At 42.9% G+C, this 16,357-nt stretch overlaps 1 protein-coding gene across 6 annotated transcripts in view; it reads left to right on the forward strand.

Annotated features, from left to right (window-relative positions):
• Positions 1-16,357, forward strand: part of SATB1 (SATB homeobox 1) — a 255,722-nt gene that overhangs the window by 176,334 nt on the left and 63,031 nt on the right. For 5 of the 6 annotated variants that reach the window (XM_075315301.1, XM_075315298.1, XM_075315299.1 and 2 more), the window contains one exon: positions 9,900-10,112. The exons of the other annotated variant lie outside the window; for it this stretch is intronic. In XM_075315301.1, the coding sequence (XP_075171416.1) occupies positions 9,900-10,112 (213 nt within the window). The remainder of the gene's footprint in view (positions 1-9,899; positions 10,113-16,357) is intronic. 6 annotated transcript variants of the gene reach the window in all.

Raw genomic sequence — 16,357 nt, forward strand, 5'->3', positions numbered from 1 at the left:
CTATATACATTTATTTTTTTTTCCGAGAAAATTAGCTGTTCAAACGGGATTGTATCATAGATGTGTGAAATTGTCACATTGTATTAGGGGGCTTAGCTTCTCTCTAATGATGACAATGAACTGCTACATAGATGGTACGTAATTGCTTTTGTTCATGTGGTCTTCAAATTTGACTTAAATTTCATTACATTTTTGGGGGTCAAATCACAATGGATAATAGACCATCCTGTAGATTTTACAAGACGTTTGTGTAAATTATGTGCTAAAATGAGATCCACTGCTTAAGAGCTACTGCGTAATTACCACTGTGCTCCATGTAATTCTTTGTAGTATAATGTTAGGAATAAACCAACCGTCTCTATCATTACCGAATTAAAGGTAAGAAAAAGGTAAAATTACAGTGTCACCGCAGCGCTCCCGTATGCTTCACACTTGGCTGTGACCCAAACTGTTAGGTGGAGTTTGGGATTAATCCTCCACCTGGACCAAGGATCTAATTTTATGAGCTTCTAAAAAAAGACATTCTGGATAGTGTTGTTTTCTTGGGAGAAGGATTTTTTTTTTTTTCTGGGTGCTTTTGATGTTGCTTGAGGCTGATCAATTCAGCTTCAATCAATGATTATGTATAAAGGCGAGACAATCTGGAAGCCAGACAGGCGACGGCATCAATCTACTGCATCATCCTCCATTTCCAAAGTACTCCGAAATGAACTTTGAGAGTGTTGGCTGCGTTGTGCACGAGATTACGGGGGAATACCTTATTTAACCCTTGACTGCCATGTCCGCAAATGCAGCACAAGGTAGTCCTAACTTTGCACCAATTACAGCCTGATGCTGGCTATCTGTTGCTCTTTCCAGTGTGGAAAAGCTGTACGGTATATTGCGGAACTTCTCCATGTTCCACTCAAATCAATTACACAAACATACCCCTAAGTCCATGGTGATACACTGTGCTGCAGTGCTAGTGCTTTATCTCTACACATACTTCAAGATGTGGGATTTTTTTTTTGTTTTGTTTTTTTTAAACGATTAGCATTTTTTTTTAAATCTTATTAGAATAGTAATATCTGGTGGTTTTGTTAAAATCTTTTCTGAAATTAGATCAAAACAGTCCACACACTTTTAGCGGCACGGTGGCTCAGTGGTTCAATTCCCACCAAGGACACCATCTGCAAGGAGTTTGTATGTTCTCCCCATGTTTGCGTGGATTTCCTCCAGGTACTCCAGTTTCCTTCCACACTCCAAAAAAAACATACTGATAGGGACCTTAGATTGTGAGCCCCAATGGGGACAGTGTTGCCAATGTATGTAAAGTGCTGTGGAATTAATAGCGCTATATAAATTAATAAATATTATTATTATTATATTATCACTTACCCCTTCAGATTATTATTTATTATTAATACCGCAATTTATTCCATGGTGCTTTACATGTGAAAATGGGTATACATAATAAAACAAGTACAATAATCATGAACAATATAAGAATCCATTGTGTTCCCCTCTATAGGCAGGCAGTGTGGGCGGAGAGGCAGTATAGCAGAGGTGACAGTGCTATGAGAGGGGCAGAGCTGATGGAAGGGATTGTAATGTGACACAGCTAAACTCAGCTGTGCCTCTCCCCCACAGTGTTTGCATAGAAGTGAAAGGTGTCAGAAATCACACTTATGTCTGCCATGCTGACTGCTACTTGTAATGGCTCTACAGTGAGATCAGGGTGTGACCGATGCGGTGGTCCCCTGGCAGTTAAGCTGCTGTCCTCCACCTGGCACCTCCAGCTACGTTACCCATGCACGTGGCACCATCCACACGGACTCCTTGAAAAAGACCTCGCTGAGGTCGGAACATTGGATTGTTGGATTTTTGTTGTGGTTCAGGTCTGGAATAAAATCTTCACATTGCAGCAGCTCAATTTCATTCATGGTCTTATTGGTGCTAGGTGTCATTTTATGCCTCAAATAGGCGTAGCCTGTTTGGACTTAGGCTATGTGCCCACGGGGACAGTGTCCTGCGGATATATCCGCAGGACGGACATTCCGCAGGTGCTCCCAGGAAACGGCACCACAACGTTTGTCTGTTTCCATGCTGCGGAATGTCCTGCGGATATGGTGCGGGCATTCTGCATTGAGGATACAGTACCATGGCTTCGGCACTGCATCCTCATACTTCATACTTACCTCCATCATGCAGCACCTCGCTTTCCGGCAGCCGGGTCACTCTCTCAGCGTCTGCAGGAGAAGGTGGGCGGGCCTGAACTAGCTCCGGCTGTCACATGACCAGAGCTCGTGCAGGCTCCGCCCACCTCTTCCTTCCTGTACCTGGATTCACCGCGCTCCTGTACACCGGACGGAGAAAGTGACTCTGGTGAGGCAGGTAAGTATATGGGACCCTGCGGAGAAATCCGCAACAATAATTGACATGCTGCAGATTTTTCCGCACGAAAATCCGCACGATTTCCGCTGCGGAAAAAAACGCAGCGTGGGCACAGCATTTCCCAAATGCCATAGAAATGGCTGGGGAGTAGCTGTGCTGCAGATTTCTCGAAAATCCGCGGCTTTTCCGCGAGAAATCCGCGGCAAAATCCGCACATTTTCCGCAGCATGGGCACATAGCCTTATGGTGGGGACATGCCTTACTTTCCCCTGTGTGATCCTGACCAGTCATAAGCAGGCCGTAATACTCAAGGGAAAGAAGTAAACGTCCCAGTAAATATTTCTGATAATTTCCAAGTAGGCATTATTAACTCATTAGCAACCAAATACTTTGATTACTAATATCTCCACACAGAGGTACAAAATTAATAATAATAATAATAATAATAAAATCACGTTTTATTGTGCTGGGTGTCCAGTTTTAAATGAACAATTTGGCGTAAAGTCTTCTTTAAAGAGGACCTGTCACTTGGTCCCCTGATTTGGCCATTGTTTTATGGTTTGCACTGAATCCCTCCATTGCAGAGATATTCACATTTATTCTTTTGGAGCTTAGTATGTGAAATCTCTGCTTGTACTTCATCTGGATATTTCTTCAGTCTTCTTTGGCAGCATTTGGAAAACAGGGGTAGAAGCACCTCCCACCCCAATCACAGCTGGGTATTTAATTTAGCAGTGTCAGATACGGGCAAGCTATGATCAGCAGCCTTTGGGAGGGAAGAGTGAAAGCACATGGCCCTAGAGAAGGCTATGAATAAAGTGACTAACTGAACTCCAAGCAGAGATTTCACATGCTACGCTCCAAAAGCAATATGATAATATTTCAGCAATGGAGTGATACCAGAATCAGGGGAGCTTAGGGATTTTTTCTTTACATGGTGTTTAACTCCTCTTTATCAACTGGCAGGTCTTTTTTTTATATGGCCTTGTCACATGACTTTGGAATAAGCGGAAAAAAACAGAAACTCAATTTGCAGGCACATATTTTCTCCTCATCAGCGCAAAGCAAACATTATGGGTGAGAGTTCTCTGACTGAGGTCTAAGTAGAAGTGCTGAATAATTCCTCCGTTTGATTTTGAAAGGCTAACAACAGAAAAACCATGTCTATTTTTTATTTTTGTTTATGCTAGTACATGTGCTTTTGGTTCACATTAGTATGCCATGTGCAGCCATGGTTAGTAACCGTGTTGCCTATATATCTTTTTGGGGCCAGTGTGTATCCCCTTTGTCTTCTTTAGAGTGATATAATAGAATCTATTACAGTGAGCGCCACACATAATTCATTATGAAGTGACCTACAGTAGGTCTGTTGTATGAAGAGCTAGGCTGTACAGCTTTATGATCTACACTGTTGTTTATGTGTTTCCTATCAGAATAGAGATAAGTGTTAGATTGATAAAGTCTCTGAATCACAGCCGACTGCTCCGACTATAAATGAGATGCACAGTTCAGCCACCTTCTGTTTTTGCAATGTTTAATAAATTATATGCCCAATTAATTGCCATGACCCCATCAATAATTGTTGGGAGGTTATCTGTGCTGCGATGATTAAAACTGAAGGTTGTGCGTTACTGTGTGCATTTATCTTAACAACTGTAGTTAATGGTGCTTACTAAGACAAGTATATGCTTTGTCCAACTTTTATTATCAGAAGAACTTGAAATACAAGATATAAAAATTGTATGAACTTAAATACACACAAGGTTTAGATTTTTTTTTTCCTACAGTCAGCTTTTTTTGTTTAAAATGTTTGTTATTAATTGCTTTAGTTAGACTGGATGAAAATTAAGCAAGTTTGCAAGTGACTTGTTTTTTCTATCTGTTTTCATTCAACTGCTGTGAGAGCTTATATCTCACATAGTGTACAGCTTGTTTTCATGGAGCTCGGTTACCAGAATCCGGCCCAGTAGTTGCATCCCAGTAAGCTCTCTTCAGCACATTAGTTTCTATACAGCAGTCAGCTACTCACCTCCTTTCCTCTCACTCTTGGGTTCTCCGCTATTTTGTTAAAGAACCAGCCGTGAGCCCCCACTAACTGCATCTTCGATATCCTAATTATGGCTCTCACTTTCCTGAGCCTTGTACTTGTTCAAGTGCTCTGCTATCTGTTAATAAATCGATAACCTTGTAGATGCAGAGATCATTGACAGATTGTAAATTTGCATTAGTAGTCAAAAGCTCTTGGATAAAAACTGTCATTCAAGGGCAAGTTCCTACCACCACACTCCGTGTCTCCCAAACAATAAGAAAGTAAGATTTCATAGCAGTTTGCTGCTCCAGACAAAACTTAACATCCCCTTTAAGGTCCTGTTGAATGAGTAATGGCCACTTAGGCTATGTGCGCACTAGGCGTTTTTCTGTGTTTTTCGGGTGCGTTTTTGTTCAGAAAACTGCATGACTTTGCTTTTACCAGCAAAGTCTGACTTTTCATTTTTGCTGTCTGCACACAGCTTTTTTTTTAGGTGCCCACAAAAACGCAGCATGTCAATTATTCCTGCGTTTTTCACCCATTGAGTTCAATGAGATGTTCAAAAACGCAATGAAAAACGCTAATTGCAAATATAGCTGCGTTTCTATAATTATAAAACGCAGCTATAAACGCAAGGGGTGGGTAGTACAGTCACGTATACAGGAAGAGGATTGTACTCACCCAGCATTCCTTGTGTTGGTAAACACAGAAGAGTGAATCCTTCTGGTACCGCCACCCCTGTTTCCACCTCCCATCCGGCGCCATGTCCGGGCGGGAGGTGGAAGCAGCTGCGAAATCAAAAGTGAACAGTAGAAAAAAATATATCATATTCACCTGTCTGCAGACTTCCGGGACACGTCCGATGGCTGCAGGACCTGCTGGTGACCAGCTGATGCGGTCACCTGACGGCATCAGCTGACAGTTTAAGTCCAGCAGTGAGACCGGCTTTTTACCGCTCAGCCGGCTTAAACTATCAGCTGATGCTGTCAGGTGACCGCATCAGCTGATTACCGCCGGGTCCTGGAGCCATCGGATGGGAGTCTGCACAGAAGTGTGTAGTGGGTTTTTTTTCTTTCTTTTTTTTTTTTTTCTACTCCTGCTTCAGCTGATTATATAAACTGCTTTTATACAATCAGCTGATGTGTCATGTGATTCATGTCCTTGAACCTGACACATCATCTGATCGCTTTGCCTTCCTTCCGGCAAACCGATCAGATGAAATTATATCCGGATTGGACATCGCGGGACCCTTGCCCCAGGACTACAGTAGAGGGGGGAGTTCTTTAGTTCAATAAAGATGGAGTCACTAATTGTGTTGTGTTTTATTTCTAATAAAAATATTTTTCTGTGTGTTGTTTTTTTATCTGTACTAGAAATTCATGGTGGCCATGTCTAATATTGGCGATACACCGTGAATTTCGGGCTTAGGGCCAGTTGATAATACACAGCTAGCCCTAACCCCATTATTACCCAGCACCAGGGCAGCTGGAAGAGTTGGATACAGCGCCAAAAGATGGCGCTTCTATGAAAGCGCCAATTTCTGGGGCGGCTGCGGACTGCATTTCGCAGCGGGGGTTCCCAGAAAGCTTGGGCACGCTGCACTGCAGATTCCAATCTCCAGCTGCCTAGTTGTACCTGGCTGGACACAAAAATTGGGCAAAGCCCACGTTTTTTTTTTAGTTTTTTTTTAAATTATTTAATGAAATTCATGAAATAATTGAAAAAAAAAAAAGGGGGCTTCCCTATATTTTTGGTTCCCAGCCGGGTACAAATAGGCAGCTGGGGGTTGAGGGCAGCGAAGCCCACATCATTATTATTATTTTATTTTTTTTTATTTTTTTTTTACGTTTTTGGGCAAAAAACTCCTGCATACAGTCCTGGATGGAGTATGCTGAGCCTTGTAGTTCTGCAGCTACTGCCTGCTCTCCTGTATACACTAGTGGAGAATGAAGGAGAACAGATTGATGAAGGAAATTTCATCAGATCTTTTTTTTTTTTCTTCACCAATCTTTAATGGCATTGTTCACTGATAAGATAAAAAAAAAAAAAACGAAGCCCAAAACGCAGTAAAAACGCATGCGTTTTTTGGATGCGTTTTTGCCGCGGATGCGTTTTTGAGAGTTTTTTGCAGCCAAAAACGCAGCATCTTTGGAGCTAAAAAAAGTGGTTAGGTACGCACATACCCTAAGGGGTACTTTGCACACTACGACATCGCAGGTGCGATGTCGGTGGGGTCAACTCGAAAGTGACACACATCTGGTGTCGCTGTCGATATTGGAGTGTGTAAATCGTTTTTGATACGATTAACGAGCGCAAAAGTGTCGAAATCGTATCATCGGTGTAGCGTCGGTCATTTCCATAATTTCGGAAGGACCGATGTTGTTCCTCATTCCTGCGGCAGCACACATCGCTGTGTGTGAAGCCGCAGGAGCGAGGAACATCTCCTACCTGTGGCTCACGCCGGCTATGCGGAAGGAAGGAGGTGGGCGGGATGTTTACGTCCCGCTCATCTCCGCCCCCCTGCTTCTATTGGCCGCCTGCCGTGTGAAGGCCTTAGGAAGGAGGCGGGTCGCCGTCCAGAGCGATGTCGCAGGGCAGGTAAGTCCATGTGAAGCTGCCGTAGCGATAATGTTCGCTACGGCAGCTATTACAAGAGATCGCAGCTGCGACGGGGGCGGGGACTATCACGGTTGGCATCGCAAGCATCGGCTTGCGATGTCGTAGTGTGCAAAGTACCCCTTAGTCTTTCAGGTATACTCCCCTTCAAATCCGTGTACATCCAGCATTGGTATCTAATATATTGTAACTGCCTCCCATACCAATAACTGGTGCATATTTATCAGGACTGAGAAATAAAATATCCATCAAGTTCATTGCCTGTAGTTGTTCTTCTCTTCTAGAAACACTTGGTGAAATTCACTGTAGACGCCATTGGTCACCATTATCAGACAATCTCCATCAAGTGTTATGAAGTTATTAGGCTATTAGGTCATATTGGTCTTCCTTCATATGTGGCCTATTGTAATGTACACATATATGTAATAGGTCTGTTTTGATAAATTACCCAATTATTACGACTGACATTCACCACATAGCAGATGGCCAACACTTAGGGTGCATACAGGGTGCGTTACACTTACCGCATTAAGCGCCAATTGGCTGGTACATGTTTGATTATCGGCGGTCGTTTCACTGCCTGTTTGGGCAGGCTTACCACAGTTTTTCCCAAGTGCACACAATGATTCTTAATACAATTTCTGTGCATAAATTAGCATTGTTCTCAGAAGCACATGTCTTGTTTACATGTTTCGAAATGATTTCACATGACTAAAGGTGTTTTTGTTTTCTTTTGTTGTTTTATTTCTTGTTGGGTGGTTGGCAAGCCTGGCTACACTGGCCAACTATCGAGAAACGAGCAGTTTTAAGGCCCAGTCACACACAACGACTTACCAGCGATCCCGAAAACGATGCGACCTGATAGGGATCGCAGGTAAGTCGCTGGGAGGTCGCAGGTGAGATGTCACACAGTCAGATCTTACCAACGATGCAGGAACGATACAGGTCGCAGTAGCGACCTGTATAACGATCTCAGCAGTCACTGTGACCCTGTCACACAGCGTCAAACACAGCGATGGGTTCTGCCCAGCAGGACATCGCCTTTGAAGAAAATGACCTGGACCATTCTGCAACGACTAGAGATCTCACAGCAGGGGCCTGATCGATGGTAGGTGTCACACATAACGAGATCGCTAACGGGATCGCTACTACGTCACCAAAACGGTGACTCATCTGCGATCTCGCTAGCGATCTCGTTATGTGTGACAGTACCTTGAGGAACTCATGATAATCAGCTTGTGTAAATAAACCCTTACAAAATTCGTTAGTAATTTCCCCTGAAGTGTTATTGTTAATTGACCCCAAACTGTAGTCACTTCCAGCTCTGATAATGAGGGGAAGATGGAGATGGCCTAATCTGCTCACAGCGACTTTCACTTATTTTTGCTGTAGTCTTTGATATCATCACAAAATAGTGGGATCTTGTCAGCTGCTCTGATGTGCAACCAAGTAGCAAGATCATAACCTGCACAAACTTTTACTAATATTTTAACCAAGACTATGTTTTGTTTTTCTTCTAGCTTTGATGACAAATGTGCAGGAGTAAGATGCACCTATTTCATTCTAAGGAATGCACCTATTAACAAATTTGGCTCATCTTAAGACTCATGTGCAATCACACTAAATGTACTCTAATCAGGGATTGGAGTACATTTCTTTAGTGATTTACAGCACTTTTGTAGGGAAAACTTGTGATAAATATTCCCCATCATAGCCAAGCTCCATCCGCTTTCCAGTTTGTGAAGTTGGACTGTTCTGGTTTCACAAAAATTTTGCAACATTTCAAGCAATTTTCCAGCAGAGAGTTGAAGTTAACTGCTTTGTGCATGGGCATTAGCTATGAGCGAGCACTACCATGCTCAGGTGCTTGGTACTCCTTAAGATCATTTGGATGCTCGGATGGGTGCGACTCGAGTATCAGAGCATAATGGAAGTCAATAGTGGACTCAAGCATTTTTCCGGGCAAAAGTCCCCCATTCACTTGCATTATACTTAGGTGCTCAAGTCTCCCCCATCCAAGCATCAGTTACTCTTACCAAGCACCCAAGCATGGTAATGCTCGCTCATCACTAATAGACACCTATGACGTTCGTTCCTGGGATTGGGATCCTCTTGCTCTATCTAGCTAATTTGCCATGGTATGTACATTTTCAGATCTTCTGTGATCTGTATCGCTGGCTTAGAAAACAAAAGAGAAAATTGTGTAAAATGTAGGACAATTGTAGGTTTCTGAGAACACCAGTGAGATTAGAGAGACATACAAATAGCCTCTTCAGAGAGGAAGAGGACTTGAACTTCAGAGCCACTTATTAGAAGTAGCAATCGACCCTTTAACAAGACTTGTCAAATGATTCGGTATAAAATCCAAACCAGACACTATTTCCAGACACGTGTGTCACGGTGTTTGCCCTTCAGCTCTGCAGAGCAAGAGGTCTGATTTGGCTGAATGAGAGGCCTCTGACGGGGACCTAATTGGTATCGTATCTCTTAACCCTAGAACGCATACCTGGGTCCTCGCAGGCCTGCTAGCTCACTTGTTTTCTATTGTAGATTTCTATGGTTGCACGTTCTAGGGTTACGTGTAGAGTGCCATGCTGATGTGAAATAAAGTAAACCTAAAAACAAAAAAATAAAATCTTTTATTTTCCTCGTTTTTAACTTTTACGTTGTTTTGTCTTGTCAAATAATCTGTCAAATCTCCCAATTTAGAAATATCTCTTTGATTTAGCTATTGTATTTTATATTCTTTTTTTTTGTTATCAGATTTCCAGTAGTTTACTTTTTATTAGTGCCCTCTATTTTTGGCAGAATAACAGTTACCAGTGCCGTCTGATATTTTTTTAATTTTTTACAACTAATACGTTGTAATCCCTTAATTTAGGGCTTGCTCTCGGAAATTTTACGAAAGGAAGAAGATCCCAAGACAGCATCTCAGTCATTACTGGTAAATCTACGGGCAATGCAGAATTTCTTACAGCTACCTGAAGCTGAGAGAGACCGAATTTACCAGGATGAAAGGGAAAGAAGTCTCAATGCCGCATCCACCATGGGTCCAGCTCCTCTGATCAGCACACCACCAGCCCGTCCTCCGCAGGTAAAGGATGGAGTAACTAAACTACAACTCTGTCTTCAGCTATCCGTAGTTCCCTGTAATTGTTAATGTAATGGCTTTTACCCTAAGGGTAATCCTGTAGTAAAAAAATTTTTGTTACCAGCAGTACTATGAAAACATTTGTCTTCCTGCTGATAGCCTTTCATATCCGCTTGTCCTCGATGAGGAGTTCAGTGACGTGACACACATTCTAGCAGCTCCTCTCACAAAAGTTGCTCATTAGTGATGGCAAACCTTTTTTACAGCTCGTAGTCGGCTATTTAATTATATGCTGATGGGAAAAAATTCACTTCCTTCCCTAAAATCTTGCTGTCCCACACACTTTTGCAATCTTGTTTTTCAGTCCTGGGAAACACTTAGTGATGGGCACTGGACTATTTATTAAAGTTTGTGTAATTTTAAAATTGATAACCAGTTCTAAATTATTGGACCAGGTTTTTATTTATTTATTTACTTTTTTTTATTTTGTTTGTCTTGGGAAAAACTGACATTTTTGTATCTCATTTTTTAAATGTTTTTGCGAAGTGTTTTTACCATTAGGCTATGTGCGCACGTTGCGTAATTGCATGCAGTTACGCTGCGATCTGCACCGCATAGTAACTGCATGCGTCCTGCGTCCCCTGCACAATCTATGGAGATTGTGCAGGAGCCGTGCGCACGTGGCGTCTTAGAGCGCAGCGCTTCGGTTGTTGCCCGAAGCGCGCGTTCTAAGAAGTGACATTTCACTTCTTTCCTGCGCTTTGCCTGCATCCTCCGCCCTGTCTATGGGAGGGGCTGCAGTCAGAGCGCATGGAATCAGCTTTTTTTTTTTTCCATTATGGACTGTTTCTGCAGCGATTTGAAGCGCACATGTGCTGTTCAAATCGCTGCAGAAATTTCTGCAGGGACAGTACGCAACGTGCGCACATAGCCTTAATGAAAAAAATAATAATAAAATATTGGGGTTTCTCTTCCTTATTAGATAGTAAAAAAAAAAATAAATAACAGGCAGGCAGCGCTTGAATAATCCATTGATGGCATCCAAGTTCCTTTTTTTTTTTCTCTTCCTGACCAGTTCACTTGAATAAAAAAAAGTTAAGTTTCAGTTTTTGTTTAATTGTTTTATGCAAACAATCGGTCCATGGCTAAAAAAATGGACATATGAAAATGCCTGTAGACCATGATGGGTACATCACAGTAGCATGACCCTCGTCTGACGCTCACAGCAGAGGGTCAGACTCAGTAGCGTATCGTGTGTACCCTTAGTGTTAATGAATCGGGCCCTTTGACTTCGCCCAAGACCGGCGTTTACATACACTTCTGTGTGCGCCTCACCACAATCCTACTCCAGTCCATGCTGGAGTAAGCTTTTCAGTGTAGCGAACGCCACCACTCGGTATGAATATGAGAATTACCAGTCGATGGACTCTCTCACCCCAGTCATGCCCACTTTCAATATGATTACTATTTGCTATTTATGAAGATAACTGAGTCTGTGTCAGAACATTGGCTTAGCATCTCAACAAGCCCCAAAAAACAGACGTCCAAATGAGACCTAAGAGGGCTTGTCTGGTGTCATCCGATCTGGAGGTTAGCGGTGCTGATTAGAATAGGACATGTGCACGATACGTGAAGATCATGCATGAACCTGGCAGGTATCTCTTGTCATCTTCTAGGGTGAAAGTGAGCAGCTCTAGACAACACTTTGAAAACCTTAATTAAACAAAACCTATCTTTAGGAATACAGAAGATAACTGCGGATATATTGCCTTCCTCACGGTGTACAGAACTTGAATGAGAGAATCTTAAAGCCCGTTTTCATTTCTTGTTTACATTTTATAACGTGAAATGTCCATCATACACATTAGATTAGATTAAAATTGACCAAACCTGACTACTTTTCCAAACCATGTAATGTGTATGGTGGGAACTCCCAACTATCCCCAGAATGATGGGCGTCCAACTTTCTGATTTTGTATGCCCAGCTTTAATCTCTCTGAATTTATGGCTTATTGAATCTCTGCACAGACATTTCTCTCGGTCTACACGCTTTTGATGTAGATGGGGGTTAAGCGTATTATACAAGATTTGAACATGATGTTGTCTTTCAGGACCAAGTCTAGTGTTGCATATTCTGTCTATTCATTTCAGTTAAGCGATCGCAGCAGCAATACCAGACATAGCCTATGTCTTAGCTACGAAGACTCTTGCAATTTAGAAACTAGTCAGGTGGCAGTGTGCCATGTGCCCATGTTGAGTATTTGAGGTTTTTTTACCTTAGTATTTGTAAGCCAAAACCAGAAGTGTTTGAAAAATACAGAAGTAATGACGTGTTTCTATTATACTTTTCCTCTGACTGTTCTACTCCTGGTTTTGGCTTTCAAATACTGAGGTAAAAAATGCACCAAATACCTAAAGTGTGCATGTGGCCTTACAAATACTGAGGTAACACATTTCCCAAATACCCGTATGCATGTGGCCTTACTAATACTGAGGTAACACACTTCCCAAATACCCGTGTGCATGTGGCCTTACAAATACTGAGGTAACACACTTCCCAAATACCCGTGTGCATGTGGCCTTACAAATACTGAGGTAACACACTTCCCAAATACCCGTGTGCATGTGGCCTTACAAATACTGAGGTACCACACTTCACAAATACCCGTGTGCATGTGGCCTTACAAATACTGAGATAACACACTTCCCAAATACCCGTGTGCATGTGGCCTTACTAATACTGAGGTAACACACTTCCCAAATACCCGTGTGCATGTGGCCTTACAAATACTGAGGTAACACATTTCCCAAATACCCGTGTGCATGTGGCCTTACTAATACTGAGGTAACACACTTCCCAAATACCCGTGTGCATGTGGCCTTACAAATACTGAGGTAACACACTTCCCAAATACCCGTGTGCATGTGGCCTTACAAATACTGAGGTACCACACTTCACAAATACCCGTGTGCATGTGGCCTTACAAATACTGAGATAACACACTTCCCAAATACCCGTGTGCATATGGTCTTGCAAATACTGAGGTAAAAAAATATACCAAATACACAGTATGTGCATGTGGCATTAGAAATACTGAGAACACACTCCCCAAATACCCAACGTGTGCATGTGGCCTTCCAAATACTGAGGTAAAAAATGCACCCAATACTCAATGTGTTCACATGGCCTTAGATCTTGGTTGTGCTATTTAAGATCAGTAAGAAACCTTGATCCAATGATCTGTTTATTTAAATTGAGGATGGTTTTACAATGTGTGTTATGGGTGAATCCGTTTTCTCTTTAGTGTCCCTTTTCCATCTGTTATTTGCATACTTGTATATAAGGTATGCAATGTCTTGTACAGTCAGTTGAGAATGTGGGAGCATTTACGTTAGTAATACCGTCTTCACATTACTTTTAGTTTTCCTCAGCAGACATGAGTTCAGGCATGTCTCAGGGATGACATGTGCCAAAATGGTGCTGAAAACATTGAACAGAATACGTTTTTTTTTCTCAAATAGATTATCTTTTCAATGTCATCCCAATTTTCTCTAAATAGAGGTTAATGAGAGATTGCAGGCATGACTTTGAAGGAATAGTCTATGACTTGGCTGCTGACCGATTCAATGCATAGGCGGGCACCGCTTAATAAAATACAATGTTGGTGCTATGTCATGTACAGCTAATACCATCTGCTAGATGATGATCACACCAATGAAAACTATATTCTGGCAATTTTAATTAAAACTCTTGTGTTATCAGTTCCAATAAATACGTGTAATAACCATATATACAGTTAAACTGCAAAAAGAGCCAGAATAACATAAAATTTACCCAAAAGTAATGGAGGGAAGCGCCCACATACCATCACTGCCATGGCTTCTACAGAGCTAGAGTATGAGATTGTGTGGAAGTTCTGTATGTAAGTACACGGACAAGCAAAAAGATAACAATGTTTTTCAGGTTCCATCCACTACACCTTAGGCTACATTCACACGACCATTCCGTTTTTGCAGTCTGCAAAAAAAACCTGTCCTGTTTTTCCACAGATGCATCCGTGTGACAACCGCATCCGTCCCGTTCCGTTCCGTATACGGTCCGTGTGACTTCCGTTTATTTTGCAGAACGCAAAAAAAAAAAAAAACAGAAGGAGAGTTGCATACAGTCCAGGGTATCTATATAAGGTCTATGGGGAACAGAATCCAGTGCAAAGGGGTAGGAGAAAGCGCTACATACTCACCGGCGCGGTGTCACACGGCTCCCGCAGCAGCTCTTTGTTCTTCCCTAGCCGACCGCTCATTAGGCTCATACATATTAACTGCTTCCCTCGCTCACTGGTGTCTGTGATTGGTTGCAGTCGGACGCTCCCCCACACTGATTGACAGCTGTCTGACTGCAACCAATCACAGCCGCCGGTGGGCAGGTCTATATCGTACCGTACAATAAATAAATGATTAAAAAAAAACAGTGTGCGGCCCCCCACAATTTTGATACTAGCCAAGATAAAGCCTCACAGCTGCTGGCTGGTATTCTGAGGTTGGGGAGACCCACGTAATTTGGAGCCCCCCAGCCTAAAAATATCAGCCAGGAGCCAGCCGGAATTGACACATCCATTAGATGCGACAGTCGCGGGACTTTACCTGGCTCATCCCGAATGCCCTGGTGCGGTGGCAAACAGGATAATATATGGGGTTGATACCAGCTGTGTAATGTCACCTGGCATCAAGCCCTGGGTTGTGATGTCACGGCGTCTATCAGATACCCGAGATCACTAACCCAGTCAATAATAATAAAAAAAGTCAAATTTTTATTTGAAAAAACACTCCCCAACACATTCCCTCTTTCCCCAATTTATTGGAAAGAAAAAAATATCCGGGTCCGACGTAGTCCAATAAGGGGGTCCCACAACGATCCATACTCACTGTCCCAGTCAAAGAAGAGCAGAATGTTTCCCATTGGCTGGGAGAGCAGTGCAGTGACCTGAGCAAACATCATTAGGTCAGCCCAGGTCACTGCAGGGCATGACGAGCGCTGCCATCAAGTGGTTAGCTAGGTACATAACCTGCAGTGATGAACTCCACTGCACTCCTGATGTTCGCGCTCGTCACGGAGTTCCATTGTCCGCCATGTTCACATGCGAATTATCGCAGGAGCCTGTGACGTCACTGCTAGTCAGTCTTGGGACGCTCGCAAGACTTGATGTGAGAACTCGGCGGGCATAGATGTCTGTGACGAGCGCTGACGTCAGGAGTGCAGGACTTCATCACCGCAGGTAATAAACTTTACTAACCCCCTATTGTCAGCGCTAGTCATCCCCAAATCTGCTGACACAGCTGTGCGGGCACATGCTGACCTGCTGCAGTGCGAGCAGCTGCGGGGCTGGCGGGGAGCAGGACACAGACTGCAGGGGCACCCGACGGAGGTTACACGGAAGTGCTTCCGTGTGGCTTCCAGGGATTTTGCAAACCCATTGACTTGTATGGTGTCACAGTCCGCAGTTACAGAACAAAATAGGACATGTTCCATAATAATGGAACGGACATACGGCATCCAATGTGTTTTTTTTGTAGGAACTGATGGCACACGGAAATGCTTCTGTGTGCCACCCGATCCTACACAAAAGACATTGAAAAGATGGTCCTGTCAGTAGGTATGCAAAAAAACAGAACTGAACAGGACAAAGGGAACAGTCGTCGGGATGAGCCCTTAGGATGTGAGACTACCTTCATTTTATGCACAATCATATTGGCTATCTCATACATAAATATGGCTTGCAACTATTTAGTATATGATTAGTAATGCAGATTCTTGACATGTCACTGTATTGTTACTGTTTTCCTCCTAGTGGTGGAAGTCTTTTTCTTTTTTTTTTATACTACAAATTAAAACCACCAAAGATAGTTGTGTCCCACCTGTGCGGGTTAGGAGAAGAAGCTATTATCATCTGCTGTTGGCTTTCTTGAGGACTTGGTGGATTGTGGAACAGAACAGGTCTGCAAACTATGGTGGCTGTTCTCCATTGCAGAAGTTCACCTCCTGTTGAAGTGAATGGGAGCCCTGCTGCAGAGCTTAAGAACAGCTACTACACAGCGTACAGACCTGTACACTTGTACTCCATATAGTGTGGGCTATTTTTGCATCTGTGAGGCAGTTGAGCGGTGTTGGTTGCAAAAGGTAGGGCAGGAGTATCTTTAGTTTTGGGCAGCTCCATTTAGAGATGGGGCACCACAACATTTGTGGCTAAAGT

This window comes from Anomaloglossus baeobatrachus, chromosome 6, assembly GCF_048569485.1.
Source record: "Anomaloglossus baeobatrachus isolate aAnoBae1 chromosome 6, aAnoBae1.hap1, whole genome shotgun sequence".
Classification (NCBI taxonomy): Eukaryota; Metazoa; Chordata; class Amphibia; order Anura; family Aromobatidae; genus Anomaloglossus; species Anomaloglossus baeobatrachus.